This window comes from Miniopterus natalensis, chromosome 21 (genome assembly GCF_054644295.1).
Source record: "Miniopterus natalensis isolate mMinNat1 chromosome 21, mMinNat1.hap1, whole genome shotgun sequence".
NCBI classification, from domain to species: domain Eukaryota; kingdom Metazoa; phylum Chordata; class Mammalia; order Chiroptera; family Miniopteridae; genus Miniopterus; species Miniopterus natalensis.
This window is the reverse complement of record NC_142101.1, coordinates 18724607-18747510: the sequence shown is the minus strand read 5'-3', so window position 1 is coordinate 18747510 and position 22904 is coordinate 18724607. Positions and strand designations below refer to the sequence as shown.

The 22904-nt window shown below is 50.6% G+C and overlaps 1 protein-coding gene across 3 annotated transcripts in view; it reads right to left on the bottom strand.

Moving 5' to 3' along the window:
- The window catches only part of NEK7 (NIMA related kinase 7), a 44121-nt gene that overhangs the window by 4212 nt on the left and 17005 nt on the right, over positions 1–22904 (bottom strand). For 2 of the 3 annotated variants that reach the window (XM_087829015.1, XM_087829017.1), the window contains exons 2-8: positions 21531–21615; positions 16225–16365; positions 14342–14404; positions 13510–13620; positions 6842–6950; positions 5927–6034; positions 3767–3861 (exon numbers count right to left, since the gene is read on the bottom strand). In XM_087829015.1, the coding sequence (XP_087685141.1) occupies positions 3767–3861; positions 5927–6034; positions 6842–6950; positions 13510–13620; positions 14342–14404; positions 16225–16365; positions 21531–21587 (684 nt within the window). In that variant the 5' untranslated portion in view covers positions 21588–21615. The remainder of the gene's footprint in view (positions 1–3766; positions 3862–5926; positions 6035–6841; positions 6951–13509; positions 13621–14341; positions 14405–16224; positions 16366–21530; positions 21616–22904) is intronic. The other variant, XM_087829016.1, reaches the window with a different exon arrangement.

The window sequence follows — 22904 nt, the reverse complement described above, 5'->3', positions numbered from 1 at the left end:
CTGGTCGCCTCACAGGGTCCCACCCAGTGCTTTACACGGGGCAGAAGACAACCACACACTTTAAACAAAGAGCGCTGGGCCTCCCGATTTTCACGACCATCTCTCTGTGGTAATTATTTAGTAACTTCTAAAAATCTTACTTTGATTTTTGGTGTTTTTTTCTCCAACATTTAAAATTCCCTAACAGGGAGCAGTAGTCAACATGTATTTGTCTACATATGCAACATGAAACAGTATTAAGAAAAGGGCACGAAGTAACTTAAGATTCTTTATAACTAGTCACCATAAAAGCAACCGGTACAGTCTCAGGACTGAACAGACAGGGATACTCTGTATCCAACACCTAATGGCTGAAATGTAACAAACACAAAACTAAGGTTAACACTGAGTTATACCCCAGCCACGGCTTGGGGGGGGGGGGTGTGGAATGCCTAGTGTGTTATCTCAAATAACAGTTTCTGTGGAAAAAGAAATCTCCATCCGGATTTGGTGCCCAACCCTCACGTTCTTTACAAAGGCTTAGAACTTGTTTCCTTTTGATCACATCTCAGAGAAACACTAAATATGCTCAAAGTCTCTATGACTCATGGGCGATACTTCAAGGCATCCAAACGGGATTTTAAAGCAGAAAAACAATGACTCGAGGAACCAGCAACTTTAAAAAAGACATTATTGGATTTAAATTTATTTCCAGAGGAGGCTCCAGCCTGACATCTGAAGTGCAGGCGGGGCTGGGGGAGCAGGGCCCGAGCTAAACCTCAGCGTCCGGTGTCCGCCTCCGTGGAAGCTCCGGGGCCTCCGGAGCGCGGGGCTGGCAGCGGCCCAGCCAGTCACCCCTTTCTGGGCGCTAATCGGCTTGGCTGGGGGGGGGGGGGCGCACACTCCCGGCAGCGCGGAGCTCCGAGCGTCCCAGGGGGACCGCGTGGAAGGGGCTCCCCCCGCCTGCCGCCCGCACACGCAGCCTTAACCCCTCGGAGCCCGGCGAGGGGCGCATCTCATGCGAAGTCGACACAGCCCCGCAGAAAACCACCTCTGGAATGGCTGGTCCCCGGGAAGAGGGAAAATAAACATCTGAATGTCCCCAAACGCAGAGAACATCTCGTCGGGAGGGAATTTCCGGAAGAGGCCCTCCCATCATCATCACCACGGGTGTTTTTGCTCAAAATGCAAGAACACTTAAGGACAAGGCAGAGCCCGAGGGGCACGCTGCCCAGGGCCCTCGGTGCGCCCCAAACCCACCGCCAGCGCGGGAGCGGCGCAGGGCTCGGGCGCGACACGCGGCGCGTGAAAAGGCACCGGCGGGGCCCCCAAGGAGTTAACAGGGAGGCGTGTTTCCAGGCGTCTCCCGCGCTGACAGATGAAAAATGTCAACTGTCCTGTTTTTACTTCCCAGCTCTCGCGCTATTCATCTGGTTCATTAGAGCAGCGCGCGCGGCCCCTGACAGCTGCTCGCCCGCTCCGCCCGCAGCTGCATTTCTCAGGCTAATTTGATCCCGCGCCGCGGCGGGCGCGGGATGATTGACTTGCTCCCTGACCTCCGGGGTCCCCGCTGCTGATTAGTATTCCGGGGCCTCGCCGGCCCAGCCCGCTGTCTGTCTGCGGGGCTGGTGGCAGCTTTCTCTTTTTCTGAACTGTAAGCCACCAACCTACAACCCTGCGAGGATGCAGTTGCTGCGCCGAACAATAAAGGAACCGTGTAAAACCGGCTTTTCCATGTAAAGGTCCGTGTAGCAAAAGCGCAGCATCTTGGTTTTAATTAGTAAAGTCTACTTTGTTGCATATCAATTAAAACGGTTCTGCTAGGTGGGGTTTTTTTTTTCTTTTAAGTTTCAGGAATATTTGAAAGTCTAATTTTCTGCGTTTCAAATACATTTTCAAAAAAGGCTCCGGCTCCTTCATTGTCAATTCTTGGTGGAACACAATATAAAATATCCAGTAATCTTTCGGCCAATAATGTTTAAAGCTCAGTTACTGGGTATTTCTGGTAACATGATATTAACACCTAATTGGAAGCAGATACAACATAAAGGTAAATTAAATCTTTAGAAAAATTCCAGGTCTTCCAAATGATCTGCACACAGGAATTGAGGAAACACAGCGAAATGGAAACTAGTGTTAACATGACAAATACTTGAATTCAAAATCATCCGTAGCAGTTCACACTCGTGGGCGTAGGAGTGGCCACAGGAATCATTTTTATTTTGGAGACCATTTTCGGGACACAAAAATGGACACTGCCCCTCAGGCAAGTTCCAAATGTGGAGAATTCGTTCAGTTCTGACCCGAGAGTCTGCTGGCCCTAAAAGAATTCTGCAAACTTCCCAAAAAACACTTATAACTTCAACCCAACTTTTCCTTTTTTGTTGCTAAATTTAATCTCATCAGTGGGATTCACTTTGCTGTTTATTTTAGGTGTTTGAAAGGAAAATGTTGCTTTAATGATATCAGACTGTGGTCTGAAGGAATCTAAGACCTGAACAGGTATTAAATGTTTTAAAATGTATGGTGACTTTTACACATTATAGTTACTTAATATAATCAGATCATTTCTTTTTAACATTGTACCAAATTGTTAACAAAATATAACATAGTAAGCATAAAGTAATCTCATATGCACACATAAAAAATACTTGTTATATCACTAACTCATAACTTTTCATAATAAAAATTATCCTAGGGATATAATTTAAGAACATTTAAAAGTCCTTTTAAAGTCATCAGTCACTATAGTAGGGGGAACAAAGTAAAAAAATCTCAAAATAAACAAACCCTTAAAATTTGGAAATGTGAAACTGCCATCAGTAAAATAACAGCTAAAAATCATGATACACATTAAAAAAAATAACCTTCTTATTCTCCACTTCCAAGGACTGGTGGAACAACTGAAACAGATGAGAGTAAGAAGCACATTGGTTTCTATGTATCTGTGCAGGTTTCCTTTGCATACATTAAACCAGGAAGGTGACTCAATGTATCATCTTCCTTCATTTTATTTTATTAAAGGGGTTACTTAAATGTAGACTAATTTTAAAATAACAGCCTTGACTGAAAGCCTTTATTCCTGGGAAGATCCCCTTCAGTTAAAAAATGAAATGACAGAGTTACTAGCTTCGGATCCTCTCTGGTGTCATTACCCTGTGGCAGGGATGTGAGGGGCTCATCCTACGCTTCCCTCCCCACCGGGATTTCTGCAGTGTTTGCAGAGGACCCACCCACATGCCTCCAGGTCCCTGTGATGAATCAGCAGGGGCAGAACAGGAGAGAGTATTTCACCCAGCTCGACCCACACCTGTGGTCACTCATGGAAATGAAATCGCCGGGTAACCCAGGAGAAGGGTCTGTTTGCACAGCACCCTTACAGCCCCCTTACTCCAGGTGAAAGTGATAAAGGCCCTTCCTGTGCTTTCACATTTTAAATCCATCCCCTAGACCTGTCCTACTTGCACAGATAAGCAAGTGTTCTCACCAATGTTCGAATGAATATTTTTGTAAATAAGATATACTGGAAAACACCATATTAACATATAAACATTAAGAAACAAAATTCTCATCAAAAGGGAAATTAAAAATATATTAGAGAAAGTAAATGTGCAGAAATGTATAGTCACTAAACTCCATTATAAAAGCAGCTACTAAGCGCGTGGATTAACTCTGCGTAATAAAAACATCAATTCTTAACCATCACCCAGGAAAACGAGTGCACCCCACCGGGGGGAGGCGTCTTAGGCCAGCGGACGCGGGGACACGGATTCACGACGCGACCTACCTCGTACAGGAGGCAGCCCAGGGACCAGATGTCGGACTTGAAGTTGTAGCCGTTCTCGTGTATCCTCTCGGGGGACATGTAGTAAGGCGTGCCCACTGCAAAACACGCCAAGCGAAACCGGGTGTAAAAGTGAGGCGCGGCTGTGCTGAGAAATCACTCGCAAAATTCTGGATTAAAGCGTCCGGGAGCCATTCACCAGGTGAGAGGCTGCTCCTGAGACCCCGAGGCTTTCAAAGCCCGCCCCCCCCCGCCCCCCCCCCCCCCCCCCCCCCCCCCCCCGGCAGCGCCGAGTCCGCCCCGCGGAGCCCCAGGCCCCAGGTTCCCGCATCGGGGCGGGTTCTGCCCGGGGCCCGGGGGTGCCCGGCGGTTTCAGGCCTCTTGCTCTTTAAAGAAACGGGTGCGCCCCCCGCGAGCGCGGCCACATAGGTTCATTTAGATAGTGACACGTCGGGTCGGCAGACGGGTAGGTCAGTCGCACCGTTCACTTTGACGGCGCCCTGGGGCCGCCCCACAACCCTCCGCCCCCGCAGGAGGCAGTTTCCAGAACTGACGGCCCTGAGCTCGCCCCATGACCCCGGGGAATCGGTCACCCGCAGCGCGGTGCCGGGGAAGGGACCCGGGGCCGGGGGGGGGGGGGGGACCCCCAGGCACCGGCTGCGCACAGGCCCCGGCCCGAGGGAACGAACCTGGGGCCGCCCGCTGCCCTCCCGCAGAGGCGCCCAGGGGCCTGGAGAGGGCGGGGGCCAGGGGCGCGCTCGGCTTTGGGGTCCCAGCCCTTCCAGTGCAGCCTCGCACCCCGCATGGTGGCTGGTGACCCCCGGCAGGCGGCTCGCAGCGAGGCAGGGGCAGGGCCGCGGGGAGCGCCCACGGGGAGCACCCCAAACCCCGGGCACAGGCGCCGGCCTGGGGAGTCCCTGCTGGCGGGGGGGGGGGGGGGGGGGGCGAGGAGGGACGGAGGAACTGATCTGTGGAAATGCTCCACCCGAAGCATCAGAATGTGCCGTCGTCTCAAGGGCACACGGAACGGTCCCCAGGACAGACCACACGGCAGGACACAGGACAGGTCTCAGTAAATTCAAAAAGACAGAAATCATGTCAAACATCTCTACCAACCAAAATGGTATAAAAACAGAAACCAATTACAAGAAGAAAACTGGAAATAACACAAACACACAGAGACTAAGCAATATGCTATAAACAGCCAATGGGTCAACAAAAATACCAAAAGGAAAATCAAAATATATCCTGAGCTGAGTAAAAGCACAACATTCAAAGTCTGTGGTATGCAGCAAAAGCAGTCCTAAGAGGGACGTTCATAGCAATACCTCAGGAGACAAAAGTCTCAACCACACACGCTAGCTGCACATCTACAGGAACCAGGAAAAGGAGACTGAACTAAGCCCACAGTGAGCAGGAGAAAGGAAAGTGTAAGGATCACAGAAGAAATAACTAAATGGAAAAAAAAAAAAAATCAATGAAATTAAGACCTGGTTCTCTGAAAAAAGCAAAATTGATAAACCTTTAGCAGACTTGTCAAGAAAAAAAGTCGCTGATGGCCCGACCCAGGCTCTACAGAACAGGGCACATGGGTGGCCTCTGCTCTCCCCAGAACATCAGGCTGCTCCTCACACTCAGACAGAGAGACGTGGACAAAACCTACAATCCTGTCACATTTTCCATAAACAAAATTCACTCCTATAGGTGGCCACATTTTCAACTGGTTTTCGGATCCAACCCTTAAAAGCAGTCGTCTAAATTTGCTCGTAAAATATGCAACAATAACGTATGAGGCTCCTGAATCTTTCAAAGTAAAAATCAGGGTCAACTTGTCAACACACACAAGTCTGTGCCGGGATTTCCCCCCTTAGTTCACACATATTCTTAGTTAGCACAGAATTCTTCCTGATCCTTCTTTTAATGTTATTAAATGTAAAATAAAAGGAGGGTTCCATGGTGACAGTTAAAACTAGGTTTGTTCACTAATTTTCCTTTACCAAGTGCCAGCCTGATGAATGGAGCTGGAGGTGTCTCTGCCAGAACCTGATGAGCTTTTAACAGTCTGATTAAAATATAAGGGCTGGCAGGTAGTCGGCACAGCCTCGGACGTCTAAGCCTGGGAAGGGGGGAGGTACCTGCGTGAAATCAGGCCGTGTCGCTCACCTAGAGAGTGCGCAGCTGTGGTTTTGGAGCTGAAGAAGCGGCCGAGGCCCAGGTCCCCAAGCTTGACCACGCCCGTGGCCGTGATGAACACGTTGGCTGGTTTGATATCTGCAAACAAATGGAGGCATCATGGAAAGATGAGCCATTGTAGCTATTTTCAAGGGTTAAACCACTTTTCATGGTTGAATTTAAAGTGTATCCTAAAAAAAACTGTTTGAATTTTGAGCCAATTACTTTATTCTGAGTAATTTTTATGTAGCCTAATATTTCTGAGTTCTCAGTCCTCTGAGAGACAATCATTAAGGCAGAGTGTTAAAGAGCACAATTAATTTTCATTTAAAACATATTTTCCCATTTTCAAATAAACTCCTTTAATATAAAGCAAAAAATAAATTTGAATCCCTTTTACATCAATTTTAAATAAAATATCTTACTAAATATTAGTTTATTGATATATTTACATAAAATATAAAGTCATAATACTATGCATATAATTATGTAGAAGTCCTGAGAAATCTTAGTTGCCTAAATAAGTATCAATGAAATTTTTCATGCCCCAAATCACGGGGTCGAGTCCTTAGTGAGTGACCTTCACATTATGCCCAACCATCTGACTAATAACCAAGAATATATTAAGAGCTAATGTGGAAAATTAAAAATCTGCGTAGCCATGATATACAGTTACATGGGGATGGGGCGGGGAGATGACCCCTTCCTGTGCTTTCCTGCACCTGCTGTTTCTTTCCCACCTAACTCAGTAAATGCTCACAGTCGAGCAGAAGAAGAACTCATTCTCACTCCACAGAGACCACTCAGGGCTCTGCCGCAAGGGCACAGTCCCAGGACGCCATCGGCTCCGTGGTGGCCGGGAGGCACTTCCCCCGGATGAAACGGGGACCCCGCGGGCGCCCTCACCTCGGTGCATGACCCGGCGGGAGTGCATGTGCTCCAGGGCGCTGCACAGCTGGACAAAGTACTTCCACACGGTCCTTTCCGGAATCAGCCTCTTCTGCTTCTTAAAATGCTTTTAAAAACAAAAGACAAAATTATAAGAACTAAAATTCCTTAGGATGAGATTCTGATATGCAAAGAGCCAGGACAGAAAGACACCTATTTATCTACCTAATGCCAACAAAAAACATGATTTTCCAGAGTGAGATGATTCCAAGAATTTTACCTGACATAGTAGCTTAAATTTCTCCCATGTGTGTCTAAAGTGAGCACAGGCCATAGTGTCTTTGCGATATCTAACTATTTAAGAAAATTAACATCTATGTGAAATAATTTCTTCTCCTGAAAGGAAGACTTTAAATTTCATCTAAGGAAAAGCTGGAATAAAACAACTGAGAAACCGGAAGGCGACTATGTTCATGAAAAGATAACTCTGCTGCTGACAGAGGTTTCACTATAGAATCCTTTCAAATAAATGCTGAACCGGCTGGGTGACTTGAAATATCACTTCATTTATTAAACATTAAAGGGATTTAGGTAGAAATTTTCGTAAATATTTCTATTGCACATTACAAGTCAAACTTGCAGTTTGCTCTGAATGAATGAAACTAAACTTCATAGATGAAAAGAAGCGGGAAGGCGGGACCAAGGCTGAGCACCAACCAGGTGTCTGGGGGACAGCGGGGGCCACGCGTTAAATGAACCGTGAGCCAGGTTCAGGCTCAAGTCCACTCTTCCACCTGAGACTGGCTGGGAGAAGACACTAGCAACACACTCATTCAAGAACACAGTTCTCGGCCATGTAAGATTCATAAAGATTCATTACATAAAAATTATTTTTTCAAAAACAAAAATGCAATTGGTTTGCTATGTAACAATATTTATAAAAGACCAACATAAAGTACTATATTTAAATAAGTTTCACAAAACTTTCTGATAACCTTTTAAAATACAAAGTTAGTAACAGACATCAACATTTACATGTGTACTTCCGTGCATTTTACCTGGGAACTTGGCATTTTGGGAAGTTTAGCTGATTTGATTTTTTGTTATTGAATACAGAGAACTGTGCTTCAGGTAATTCTAAAATGGCATCTCTGTCGATTTTTACCCGTGACCAGCTGTGGGCAGGCTGGGGTGAAAAGCAGCACAGAGAATCTGCTGACGCCCCCACTTCACTGTCAGCAAGAGGTTACACCGACTGTCTCAGAGGCCAGGTCTTAGAGGAAAGCTGGTAACTTCAGATTCATCCTTCGTGTAACACACTGTGGCAATGAACTTATCAGCAATTTCAACGGCTGTTACATCAGCCGCAAAAAACGAGTAACAATTAGATGACCAGGTGGTTAAAAAGCAAATCAGGGTATTACTAAAATGTTGAAACAAAGCCTCCCATATCAGGTTTCAATATTGAGTATTTTTAATGGTGGACTGCTGTCAACATCAGTTTTCACTCTCAGGGTGAGGCTGCAAAATCACTCCTGTGCACAGGATTTTCTCTCAGGCTTGAAATGCGCCCACATCCGCCCGTCCACCCGCCCTCCTGCTGCGGGATCAGCAGAGACCGGCTGGTGTCGAGGGGCAAGGGGACCAGGCCTCTCTTCACTCAGAAACACAGTATATCACGTCAGTATCAGACCATGAAAGAAAATGTTACGCTCTAACATGGATTCTACAATCACCACAACTACAATCAACATGGCAATTCACTTAAGAAAGTCCCACTATATTAAAAATGAGTCGTGTACACAGGAAGAGGCAGAAGGAAGGACCTGCCCTCGAGGTCACACTGGGGAAGCTGCTCCCAGACCACGACGGTCTGATTTTTCGTGTTCCTATGTTCTTGGGGGTTTTCTCGCTGAACAGCGAATCTCAGAAGGTGACAATAACCTGGCGCCGCTACAGTGCGGCCCCGACAGAGCGGCCACGTAAAATGTGAGCATCGAACAAGTAGCAGGGTTCTGAAGATTAATTTTATAAAGCTGATTTGATCGTAAAATAAATCACAGGCAGTTTCGTTACGCCACTGGTCTCTCCCAGTGCTTTTTGCGTGTCTGTTTAAACACGGGCTGTCTTCTGACCATTTCTTGCATGTAAGCGCATTTCTTTTGAGAAAACCAGCGCTGATGACGGGAAAAGCCGGTGTGTCCTGGGGGCTGTCCGCTGGGGAGCCCCGGCTGAATTAAAGCGGAGGCACCGGGTAAACTGAATCGGCACCGCCGGCAGAGGGCGCTGTCGGGAGGACGCCCCTGCTTTGAGGAGCCGCAGGTCAAGAGAGCAGGAGACATTTCGGGGTGACTGTCTCCAGCACAGCCTCTGAGTTTGGAAAAGTACAAATAAAAATGTGGCTGCAAATGCAAAAACCACGCCCCGAGGTGACCAGGATTTATAAGCTATAATATTTGAAGACCATAATTATCTCCAAAACACTTGGTATTTTAGCTGATTATCAAAGTTTGTGGTAAACAGAATTCTCAGACCTCGCCCCCAAATTCCCAAGTTCGGTGTAAAATGCCCTCCCCTTGCGTGAACCGGGCGTGAGCACGAAGGACTAGCATCTTCCTTGGCGCGTGGAACTGTCTCCGCATCAGCGGCTCTTGGGTTCATCAAAAGGGAGGCTGCCGGGCAGGCCAAAATAACCCCTAGTTTATATAATTCTGAGTCTGGTCCCCATCTCCTCCATCTGAGTCTCTATCACCAGATATGTCCGCTGACATCACAGGAGAGGCATAAACAGTATTACTAAGGCAACGACACAGCGGAGCACGGACGGGTCCCCTTCAACGTACGACACAATTTATAGCACGTATCCCACAACCGGATGAACTGAAATCTGCTCTGTAAGGGTCTATTTTACCTTAAAGTTGTGATTACTGGTGATAAAGGAACATATGATGAAAAACCCCGGGCTTCCTTTCATCCTGACTCATTGGGAAGCACCTCCTCCGACCACAGCCTCAGGTACTCCGGTCACTAATTAGAGAGATTCCGAATGTTCCCACTGTAAACAGCTTAATTACAGTTGTCAGCCTGCTCTGAGCCAATTAATTATTTACTTGCAGAAATCTTTGATGCGCTGCTATCTGGAGGTTCTTTCTGGAATGCAGACCGGGAGCTGATCCCCTCTTCTACCCCAATTAAGCTGCAGGCTCGAGGCAGTGAGATCCTCGCGATGCACGTGACCTACAACGCTCCCCCCCGGGAAGGATGAGTCGCCTCCCTCCCGACCGGAGCATCCTCCCGCCCGTCGTGAAGCACCAAGTCACTGCCACCTTCCGTCACAAAGCAGCGCCGTGAGCGCCTCCTAACACAGCCCCTTCTACAGAGATCAGCTACAGCGCAGAAAAGAGCCGAGAAGACAACCGAGGGACTTCTCAGGGCCGAAGGCAAGCGCCTCCCGTCCGAGCGCCGTGCTCTCAGGCCAGCTCACCCCGGCTCACCCCCCCAGCAGCTCCCTCGGGAGCAGAGCGTGAATCGGCAGGAAGCTGCTGGGTGTCCTGCGACCTCGTGCTCACTGGGCCCCAGGGACAGAGAAGTGGCAACACACGTGAAGCAGCCGACTTTTGCAGTCGGCAGGTACCTGCGGAGTTACTGCCATGGGCCAGGTACCGCCCTGGGAGCTGAGCAGGCACTCTGCCTGGACTCAACAGAGCGTGGAGTCAAACGGGAAATACAGACATCGATGAAATGACCACACACGCAGACACGGTCATTTCACTAACCTGAGACTTCAGGGGGGCGGGGGGAGAGCAAGACTCGCCCTCTACGGCAGAGCCACCCGGATTCTACCCAAGGACATGGGGTTGCTCTAAGCTTAGAACTTGTTAAGAATCAGTTAATATCTTTTACTTTAAGAACAGTTTCCTAATTCGTCTTTTACATGATAGATCCCTTCAAACTTGAGTCAGAGCCCCCAGGGTATTTCAGGAATCGTTACCAACTCTACACCAGTCCCGCACTCCTGCTGACCAAACCCAGAAATCTGCGGTCTGAGCCCGTCTTACTAGACCCGCCGCATCAGCGGGTGAAACCTGTCCCTGATAAAGTCCACTGATGGCAAGAAGGGCGCTGAGCTCATCACCACACAGGCACGAGGTCACTCGGACAAATCTTCCCTTCCTCGGCGGCCTCAGCACGGTGACTCTGAGCTGGGGGTGAGGCTTCGCAGGGCACTCGGCCAGGAGTTAGTTTCCAGATGGTGAAGGGAGAGGCATGTCCCCCAGGTAAATGGATGTGCTCCCCTGTGTGTGCGGAGTAGGAGCAGAGAAGGGAGGAAACTGGACTGGACAAGAGCAGAAAACTAAACGACAGTCACCTTCAAACGACGATCACCTTCAGTGGGGGGCGGATTTATCACAGACATGGGCTCTTGCATGAGCCTTCAGCAGGTATTTGCCCAAAGAGGGTTTACCCTCGGAACTTCCCACTGGACTTAACTCCTGCTCCTAAAGGTGTAGCTGGCCCAGGATTTTATGTTAGTCGTCTCTCTTTGTCTTGCATTGACAGCTGTTTTGTAGAATTTCGCATTGTGTGCTTGCGTTTCTTTTTAAAATTAGGCCTATAATTGTTTTTATTGGTCACTAACTCGCCAAGACATTTTGCTGGTGGTTGGCTGTTTGTGCTCAGGGTGGGAAGTCCCTGAAATGGAAAATCAGATAACCGATGGCAGTGAGTCACTCTCACCAGGGACTTCAAACAGCTCAGCATGATGGCATCTGTGATAACAGGAATGGTGTCTCCTCTGCAGCTTCACAGTCAGGAGGCACCTCCAGCGAGCCTCCTGCACCTTGCAGGCGAGGACAGCAACCCTGGGAGAAGCGCAGGGACCCAAGTGGGGGAGCTGGGTACTGAACCCTCACCGGGGAGCAGGGTTCGCAGCTACTGCTGGAGAGTCTGCCAACGCCTTGCTCAGGAAGCCTGGGGGGCCTTTGTAATGGAATGAAAACTGCAGGCTGTCACCTGGTTTTTCAAAGCAGCTCTGTGACAAAGTCTTTAAGGGCCACTAAGAAACACGAGGTTTCTGCATCAGCCAGGCCCAATCAAAGGCCAGCTCTCCTATTTGCTGGTGACGATGCTCATCTTCACTGGGGTCAGACTTGCCTCTAGGAATCCTGTGCTCTCACTAGGGCCATGCAGATGGAGCCCCTGGTTCTGCTTCTAAATGCTCCTCACAGTGACGCCCTGAGCAGAGATTCCTCGCTAGGCTCTAGATCTGCCAGGAGACAGAATTTACAGACAGACAATAGCCAGACCACATGTAATAATAGACTCTGACCCACAACCTTCAGCAACCTGGCCAGAAAACCAACCTCTTATCCCCAAGAACCCAGGAAGCCAGCTTGCTGTGTCCGACCTGGAGGAGCCAGCTGCCGCCTCCAGGGACAATCCAGGAAGCTAAGCAGTAGCTTCTGCCACAGCCAGCTCCCAACGGCCAGGACTTCTTCAGTAACTGGCAGCTCTTCCAACTTTTGTCCCTGTTTCCAACTCAGGACCAACCAGAGAAAGCCCCATACGCTCCTCTAGCCCATCACAGAAGGTGCCCGGCTTCCAGTGAACTCTGTGAACTCTGCCGAAGCCTTAGTGATGGTGCCGACTCCCTTGCCTTCGGAAGCCAGAATAAATAGCCTTTCTTTTCTCGTTTGGCTGGTTTTTGTTGATTTCCACACTGTTCAAGGCATCCCCCAGAGTAGAAGTTTGGCGAGCACATGGCCAGCCAAACGCAGATACGTGTTCCAGCCTCCCTTGCAGCTAGATGCACTCATGACCCTACTCTGGCTGATGGGATGAAGCTGAAACGCTGAGTGGCAACATCGGCAATGTACCTTAAGATACAGCCAGCAAGTGCCCATTGTCCCTTCATGCTGGGGTGGTGACGTCACCAGCTGTAAATAGACTTGTCTCTGAAAATCTGATAGGTCTGAGCTGCTACACTAGCCCCAGAATTTTATGTAACAAAGAAATACACGAAACAATAATATCACAGTAGCTTCAAATTACACATCCTTACATGTGTGATGCACTGTTCTAAAGCTCTTAATAAATACCAATTAATTAACCACTTAAAATAGGCTACAAAGTGGACTTTATTATTGTTCTGATGTTCAGAAAATGTGGCTCACAGAAATAAGCTGCCCAACGACAGCAGTGCTTAGGCTACTGTTTGTTACTTGGGGGTTCCTATGAGTTATAGCTGATCTTCTACCCAATTAATACACATTTAGAAAAGAAAGTTAAATAACTGCTAAGTGGCCCAATCGGGGTTTGACGTGTGAGGTCGGAATGCAAAGCCCGCGCTGTTCTTTAGTGAGGCTGCCCAGGAACGGTCAGGCTGCTCGACCATCTTTCTGCCCCTCTGCCTGACGCGTGGAGATGCAGAAACAAGGGGCTCTGCTCAGAGAAACCCACCTGCAGGGTCCGACTCCAGCTCCCAGCAGACAGGCTCTGGGTTGGCTCCCAAGCTGGCTTCTGAGTGTTCACGCACCTGAGTCCCCAGCGTGAATTTGCCAGGTAGGCCTGTCACTTATTACACAGCTACCACAGGTCAATTTAAAGTATCTGACATACCCATACGTCTAACTGACAGCCCTAAGAGTAAAAATAAATATTCGGTTTGTTTGTTTTCTAAGCCTTACCTTTATCATTCTGGACAGATCACCAGCATCGGCTAATTCCAAAACTATGTTGAGTTCATTGTCCTCAATGAATGATGCATAATATTTAATTACATTTGGATGGTTGAGTTGCTAAGGAGAAAAAAAAGGCATCAGAAAGTTTTCTTATTGTAAATTTCCAATAGTTTCACAACTTAAGAATAAACGTAGTTAGTGCGTTTCATTTCTAAGTTACAGAAATCTTAACATGCCTGTATTTTTCTTTAATCTTGTGAATTTTAAAACAAGTGCTGTAATTATTGAAAGTAAAACTAGGTATCAATTAATTTTATTTTAATATCCTTTATTAGAAATAGTAAATTATGCACTTCAAGTTTTAAAAAGTACTGCTATGCCCAATAAACACATCTATATATGCATACAAACACATGATATAATTAAATCATCAATTGCTAAAAATTATTTCCTTCACGATGAGAACTCAATGGTAAACAAAGTTTTCCTTTTTGCTCCTATTTTGAAGTTAGGGCTGATCCTAGTATAACTGTGTGCAGTGGTTAAAAGACAAAACAAAAATTTTAAAAATTTTAACTGGCATCTGATATATTGTACCTGAATAGAGCTTTTACATCAAATGACTTAAACATACTGAACTTATCTAGGGAACCAATTCATAAAATCACCCTAAGACAAATTTCACCATCTAGAAATGCATGAATCAGTACATACACATTTCTGATCTTTTTGTACAATCTTTTTTTCGACCTTTACACAAGTTAACGTAAGACAAAGAGTTTCTCAAAGAGAATTATTCCAGTTACTCTAGAGAGAACACACACGACTGGCTAGTTACCTTGAGCAGGTCTATTTCTTTGATGCAGTCAGCACGGGCTTTGGCATCCATCAAGTCAAATATCTAAAAACAGAATCCAGAATTCTTTAATAAGATGGTAATCTATGGTTCAAGCCACGACGTAAATTCATTACGGTATTTTATACATAATTATACACACACTAAAAGTTTTTCTTCCGGATCAATCTTTAGGGGCTGTAGAGGTCTGTGGGCATTTTATTTCACAGAGAAAAGCCACTCATTCCCCAAAGTCCCCAGATGAGGCCAGGGCAGCGACGTTACCATGCAACACGTTAAACAACAGAAACGCGTGTTAATGTACAGAGAAAGGGGGGGACTTGATGTTGGTTACGGGAATCGCGCGCACACACACACACACACACACACACGTGCACACAGACTACGTATGCTTTAAAAAATCCAAACGGCAAGAAGAATCGCCGACTCCTGCCAGGTCCTGAATGCTGATGTCATTCCCAGGAACCTCGAGTCACATGGGACTTGAGATAACGCAGAAATGTGGGAAGTACAACATTTCAAAGGTCCCAGACCTTAAAGGGATTCCTGAAATTTTTTTAGGAGATAAAGGATAATTCTGGAACTAGTGATTAAAATAAAAATGTCGCAGGCCTGGAGACAGATATTAATCCAATCTCCCAGTAATCAACGTCTCTCTGCTGGAAAAAAATATTTAAAAACAAAAGACAGTGAGTGAGACGGACAGAAGATGTGTGAGGGCGTTGAGAAGTCTTAACTCGACGGGAAATACAGACAGGACGCGCCACACAGAGGTCGTGGGCCTCTAATTTGCCTTAGATTAAGCTGCTTCAGGATTAACTGTTAATCAGAAGTCACTCCTCAAACGCTGCGAAGTGAGCACTGCTGGCACATTTATGGCTACACTGAGTTCTGAACCAAATACATTTATAATGACATTTCCTTGGAAATTCCGAAGTGTCTTATCAATCTTTCCCTCTCAGCCAGCAAGTCAAGACAAACTGAAAACCGAGCCTGCAGACGAAACCCTTCCCAGGCCCAGCGAAGCTGTCTCACGCAGGAGCAAGAAAAGGCGACACACGTGGGAAAACAAGGATCTGGACTCTGTAAGAATGTTTTTCATAAAACATTTGCAGGCTTAGCTTCAGCAGCCATCTTCTCAGCTCCGCGACGTCCCCTCTGCACTTGGTAAGGGCACAGTCACGAGCAGCGACCGGGCAAGTGCCGCTGCAAGTTCTTGGCAGGCTCTGAATCATTGGAGAAGTTTTCTCCCGCCACCTTCATTCTGCCCGAGTTACCGACGACTGAAGGACAACCCTAGGAACCTCCAGGGGGTGGGGGCATCAAGGACCCGCAGGAACGGCCCTGAAGGTGTCTGTCAACATGTTAGCAGAAAAGCACACACACCGCAGCGCAGAGAGCACGTGACACACACGCACAAAGTTCGGCGGGCCTGGCGCGTCTCACTGTAAGTTTTACTTGACTGGACGTCTTACCCGAATTCCTCCTGGGTCCCCCAGCTGCACGGAGCCCACGGAGCCCAATGCGCTGAGCAGCCTGTCCCCAAACTGAGCCCCCGTGACGAGACCTCGGGCTCCCCTCCTGACCCCGCCCGGGGCCCGGCTCTGTTCACCGCCATGTTCACGCCCCTCTTGGGCCTGGTGCCGTCACCACGTGTCCTTCCCTCTGTCCGAGGCATCAGCACAACTAAAACTCAATTTCCTGTGCGCTTCCCTCCATTCAACCTGTCGGCACAACTGTTAGCTTCCCCAGAATCCCCGATGCAAGACAGTGATTACCCAACTGATCAGGACACACTTCTCTATTGATTATTAATTATTCAGAGTGTGATGTTATATTGACTTACAGAATTGAAATCCGCTTACCTGCACCTTTTTTAAAGCTACTGGTACTCCATCCAGGAGACAGGCTGCTCTATACACTTCACTAAATTGCCCGCGACCAATTTTCTTCTCTATTCGAAAGTTGGCCAACGTGTTATAGCCCATGTCCGGTCGTAAGGCCTTCTGTAATTAAAAAGTAGAAGAGTTTTCAGTCGCATGATATACACAACCAGCAATTGTTTTCGCATCAGCAGGGGCCTAGGGGCCTAGGGGCCTGCAGCCGCCGCTCAGCCAGCAGCTGCCGAGTCCTGCTGCGGGCACGGGGCCGCCCAGAGCCCTGCCCGCAGGGAACTCCCGTTCGGGTGAGGAAGGAAAGTGATGAACAAGGCGGGCGTGAGAACACGTACATAGCGTGTCAGACGGAACGGGTCAGCAAAACTGCAAAATCCTGCCCACGCGGGAGCGTAAGGCAAATACAGTGTTTCTCAAAACCATCAGCAGTTGTTACAGTAATAACAGGACGGCCTCTGCGGACACAGAGGCCTCCGCACCAGCGGCCCTGCGTGTAGGACTTCACACACCACGGGACCCAACCCCAGACATCTCGTCAGGCAGGCGTCATCCAGCCACAGCCGCGCCTCCCTCACTCCCAAGCAGGCCTCGCTCCGCTCCCAGGGACTAAACAAGGCTTCCGCCCTGTGACCCAACATTCCCCGACCCTCCGCGATAATCCAGATAATTCCAGCCTCAAGTCCTGATGAGAAAATGAAACTGGGAATAGAAACATGTCAGAAATGAGACGGAAAGCACGAACACACCACCAAGAAAAAGAAAACTGAAGGTACCCAGTGAGGGAGGCCACCGCGTGCTGTTCAGTCACAGGAGGTTTCTTTTCTCGGTCACTGAGACTCACGCCAAGTGTCCCAGGCGCAGAACGGTGCCCACGTAACAAGCTCCCACAGTCCCACTTCTCAGATAATGGCGATCGACAGCTTTCGGTTTCTGAACTTTAAATCCCTTCCTGTCCCGTAGGGGGCAGCCCAGCTCCCCCCGATGAGCACCTGCCACTCCACAGCAGGGCTCGGCGTCGTGGCCGGACCCCGTGGCACCACCACGCGGCCACACTCCAGTGTGACCGGGACCGGCTCCTGCCGGCACGGTGACTGACAAACGCTAGGCGACCGCTAAGGCGGTGTGACGGCCGCCTGCGGGGGGAGGCTGGCTGCCGGGATCTGGCGGGCAGGGTGGCCGCACATTTACATATGCGATGACCTACATCTGCATGTGGATCGCACCGTCTGGGCGGTTAAGCCCGGCGCCGCCCCCAGCTCGGCGGCCAGAGCGGCGACGGAGGCCAGAGGGCGTTTTGGCAGCCGAGGGATGAGCTGCCACCGAGGATTAGGCCGATGTGGCCGAGCATTCGACACTTCATTACACGTAATCTGTGCAGCAGTGGGCAGCGTGTGTAAACTTCACAGCCCATTTGCGGCACCTTCTCCCCCCGTGGCCCCCCTCAGAGGGCAGCGCGGCTGAGTGACAGCCGGTCTCATCTGCCCCCGTGTCCTGTCACCCGGGGTAGACGTGGAGCTGACACGGAAGGATCAGAGCGGCGCGTCTCTGAGCGCGTGGTCTCCCCGCCGCACCGCAATTTGTATAAACACAAGCTGTGCAGAGGAGCCTCCAGGAGGCCTCGGACAGGGAGGCAGCGCGGAGCCGCGGCAACGAGCCGTCAGGCTGCTTCACGCCCAGGCCACACCGCCCCGCGGGCAGCACCGTGTCGGGCGCTTCCAACAAGAGGACGGGGCCACCGGGTGAGTGGCCTCTTTTTTGAATGACACCCAGTTCCCCTGATTTTTTCGGTTGAGCACTGGAGTTACGCTGGGAATGAGGTAACTCAGCAGAACAATGAGATTCATTCAAATCAGGATGAATCGTAAACCAAATAAAATGACTGAACGGCCTTTTCCCCGCTCTCCGTTTGGTGCATAAACTGGGTCTCAATCGCACACAGTCCCTAATGACCAGGCATTTTTCTGAGCCTCGCAAAATGGCTTTTGGATTTTATGAGTCACCTGAAGGATCTTCAGCATGTACAAAAGTAAAACCTACTACTGTTTCTGACGCTATAAATAAGCACACGACGCCTCCCCGATGACAGAGGCTCTGTCCCTTCTGCACCTGGCCTGAGGCCTCACCCACCAGCCACGCCTTTTGCTCCCCGAGTGCACCAGGCGCCACGGCCTCTGCACGTGAATCAGGGAGAAGTGGGCTCACTAGGGAACGGGCTCAGATCTGGGGAGAAAGGCCCCGCCTCGGCCTCCGATGGCTTCCCAGCAGCGGATGTTACTCACGACTCTGAAAATTCAAAGTCACACAGGACAACTAAGAAACCAACCCCAGAGCAGACGAAGCTTCACCTAACGCCTGAAGTGTTCCGGGTTCTTAGGGCGAATCTCGGGTGGCTCTGACCCATTCTGACCACGTCGCCCGGTCTTGCTAACTAGCTGGGACTATCCACCTGGCGGTCTGAGCTCATTGCACATAAATGCTCTTCTTAAAATAACATTCGCTGTGCGACGCCCCCGGCGCCTCTTCTCACAGGTGCAGACTCTTTAAACAATTAAGAATCCCTAGGACTAAATGAATTAATTTGCTCCCAATTTGAAGCCAGGGCATTTACTAAGCGATAGATAATTCGGGATAGCACTACGATGATGATTCTCTCTGGGGAAATTAAAGGAGTCGCCGTGTGGACTCCAGACTCCCCAGAGAGGAAATCATGTCCCGGTAATTCCCAGAGGGGCTGTTATCAACGATCTAACACACAGCCAGCATTAATTACAGTTAGCATCGTTAGTAAGGTTTCCATTGTTATTGCATTCGTCTCTTACTGCTGGTTTTCACATACCAATTATGCACATTAATAAATTTCTTTATGTTTTGTATTAATGTTATGAATTTTAACAGAATTTAAAAGAAAACTTTAAAAGGCCCTTCAATTTTATTTGTCAATAAAGCTCAACCTATGAACTTGAAAAATTACACGAGACATCTCGTCTCCAAAGCACACCTGCTAGACTACTGACCATACCCAGCAAACTGCCACAGGTTATTTCCTACGAGCCTCACTGTAAACCAGACAAAGCAGCAGCAGCACACGCGCCCGTGTGCTCACGGGCTGATTCTTCAGGCTTCTTCCCCTTTGAAAGTTACCTCCCTGGAATTTTGGGCATTTCAAAAGTACCTGTTTCCTAAAAGTACTAAGCGATGAAGATTTACATCGGCTTGAACAAGATGCTGGTGATCACTGTAACCGGCCTTTTATCAAACAAAAGAGGAAATTCGCGCAGCGTAAGGAAAACGACAGGCCAACTGTAACCAACTACCTAGCTCCACAGCTACCAGTCCCTGGGATTGGTATTAGTTAATCACCATGAGTTACCCCACCCAGATAATAATCACTACCTCCCGATTCCATAACCAATAATACGGATTCTCCTGCCCGCTTATCACAAGCTGTTAATTAACGGCAGGGACTCCCGTCTCGCCCCCGAGCCCCCCAGCTGCACCTGGGGAAATTAAACACGGCGAGAAACAGCCTCCGACTGAGAAGCGCAGACAGCGGCAGAGACGGAGAATTAGGGGGAAAGGTTTTCTAAAATGTTTCCATTTATTCCACAAAGTTAACAGGGGCAGGGGTTAAACACACAAGGACATGACACAGAAACAAGAAACGGACAGTAAACATGCGCACGAGTATCTACTGTTCTATAAACTTGAGAACTACGCAGGGAGGTGAGTGGATTTTAGGTTCGGGGTTGGTTACTGCAGACTGGGTGTTGGTTATTGCAGACCAGGTGTTGGTTATTGTAGACCGAGTACTAGTTACTGCAGACCGGGTGTCGGTCACTGCAGACCGGGTGTCGGTCACTGTAGACCAGGTGTTGGTCACTGTAGACCGAGTACTAGTTACTGCAGACCGGGTGTCGGTCACTATAGACCAAGTACTAGTTACTGCAGACCGGGTGTCGGTCATTATAGACCGAGTACTAGTTACTGCAGACCGGGTGTTGGTCACTGTAGACCGAGTACTAGTTACTGTAGACCGGGTGTTGGTCATTGTAGACCGAGTACTAGTTACTGTAGACTGGGTGTTGGTCATTGTAGACCGAGTACTAGTTACTGCAGACCGGGTGTCGGTCACTGTAGACCGAGTACTAGTCACTGCAGACCGGGTGTCGGTCACTATAGACCGGGTGTCGGTCACTGTAGACCGAGTACTAGTTACTGCAGACCGGGTGTCGGTCACTGCAGACCGGGTGCCGGTCACTGTAGACCGAGTACTAGTCACTGCAGACCGGGTGTCGGTCACTGCAGACCGAGTACTAGTCACTGCAGACCGGGTGTCGGTCACTGCAGACCGGGTGTCGGTCACTGCAGACCGAGTACTAGTCACTGCAGACCGGGTGTCGGTCACTGCAGACCGGGTGCCGGTCACTGCAGACCGAGTACTAGTCACTGCAGACCGGGTGTCGGTCACTGCAGACCGGGTGTCGGTCACTGCAGACCGGGTGTTGGTCACTGCAGACTGGGTGCCGGTCACTGTAGACCGAGTACTAGTCACTGCAGACCGGGTGTCGGTCACTGCAGACCGGGTGTCGGTCACTGCAGACCGGGTGCCGGTCACTGTAGACCGAGTACTAGTCACTGCAGGCCGGGTGTCGGTCACTGCAGGCCGGGTGTCGGTCACTGCAGGCCGGGTGTCGGTCACTGTAGACCGAGTACTAGTCACTGCAGACCGGGTGTCGGTGACTCCAGGCTGGGTGCTGAGGGGCGCCTGGCGGGGCACTCGCGCGGGGGGAAGGCAGGGGGAAGGAGCAGGGGGAAGGCGCAGGGGGAAGGCGCAGGGGGAAGGCGCAGGGGGAAGGCGCAGGGGGAAGGCAGGGGGAAGGCGCAGGGGGAAGGCGCAGGGGGAAGGCGCAGGGGGAAGGCGCAGGGGGAAGGCGCAGGGGGAAGGCGCAGGGGGAAGGCGCAGGGGGACCGGCCGAGCAGCGTGGGGCAGGAAGGCGGGCTCGGCGGTCCGGCGGCGCAGGCGGCTGGCTGGAGGGCGGGGTCGCGGGACACGTGCGGGCGACAAGGTCACGCCTGCTGTGGCCTCCCCCGCAGACCACAGCGGGAGGCTGTGCTGCCCCCTCTTCCATCCGCACCGAAAACCAAACCACAGCGGCCCGAGGCCCCGGCTCCTGGCGGCTGACCCGCCCCCCGCTGCCTCCTGCCCGTCCCGGGAGGACGCGGCCTCGTCCCTCCCTCCTCCCGGCTCCAGCTGCGCCCCGCCGCCCCGGGCCTACCTGCGGCTGGAACTGGGGGGCGGGCGGCCCCTGCAGGCCCTGCGATTGCTCGTCCATCGTCCGCAGGAACAGGCAGGTCGGGGCTCTGCGAAGAGGCAAAGGGGAAAGGTCAGTGCTGACCCCGCCGCAGGTCACGCGGCCGCTGTCCTCGGACATCGGGGAGGCGGAGCCGTGGAAAGGACCCTGGGCGACCCCGTGTCTCCCGCGGCTACCGAGCTGGTCCTGCGGCGGCAGCGTCGCCGTCCCCCCCCCCCCGCCCCGGCAGCGTCGCCGTCCCCCCCCTCCGGCAGCGTCACCATCCCCCCCCCCGCAGTGTCGCCGTCCCCGTTGTCGTGTCGTCCCCGCCCCGGCAGCGTCGCCGTCCCGCCCCGCGCCACAGAGCGCCGTGCGGGCGAGGCGGGGCCGGGTGCGGGCGAGGCGGGCCTGGGGCGTCTCCGCGGATGGCTGCGGGGAGGGGCCCGGCCGCCTCCCGCCTGGTGCTCGGCCTCTGAAACGCCTCGTTCCCGTATTTTAATACATTTACAAACTTTCTAAAGCTGAGACCATTAGAAGCGAACTAAACTATGCTGAGCGCACGCAGTCCCCAGATGTCACCCGAGCTGACCGCGGCCGCGTGGCCAACAGATTCGCCACGGACGCGGCTGTCCTGGCTGCGGGCTCCTCTCCGACTTCCACTTTAAAAATGTAGCACTGCTTGCAGAAATTGACTTAAAATAAACCAACATACATTTCAAAACACTAAGCTGACTCTTAATTAACTATAAAGTACAGTATAAAACATACACTAGAGGAAAAAAGATGCGGCTCACGTGCGCATCTGTAAGCAAGCCGTTGGGTACATTGTGCCTGGGATCCTGACCTTGGTGCCCGTCGGCCGCCGGTTATTCAAACACCCCCAGGTACGTGCACCTTCCAGGGCTGAGGCGGGAACAGCCACGGCTCCGAAGGACAGCGAGGCCCAGGGGCGCTAGGACAGCGCCCCGCTCTCCTCCCGAAAGGCCACTGGCCGGACGCCGCGCACATGCAACCCCCAAACTGAGGAGCGGTCGCTTGGAAATGTTAGGGTGACTAGCACTTGGCAGTCTAATTACTCAAATCCAGAACTAAATATTTTCCTTGGCCCCACTCCCCACTCCGCAGGACCATCTCTGGCCTCGCCCCTGGGCCCGGTTAACCGCCTGAGTCAGCGCGTTTCCCGCCTCCAGCGGGTGAGCCTCCCGCGGGCGCAGTAGTTCATTCACACCCTTCTGCCGCTGAGCCACTGAGCTGCGATAGCCATCAGGTCTTTGAAGAGGAGGATCGGTGCCGCCAGCGCTCAAGGTTTACGGTGAAAACCAGGAAGCTGACCTGGCGCCCAATCCTGGTTTCCAGAGG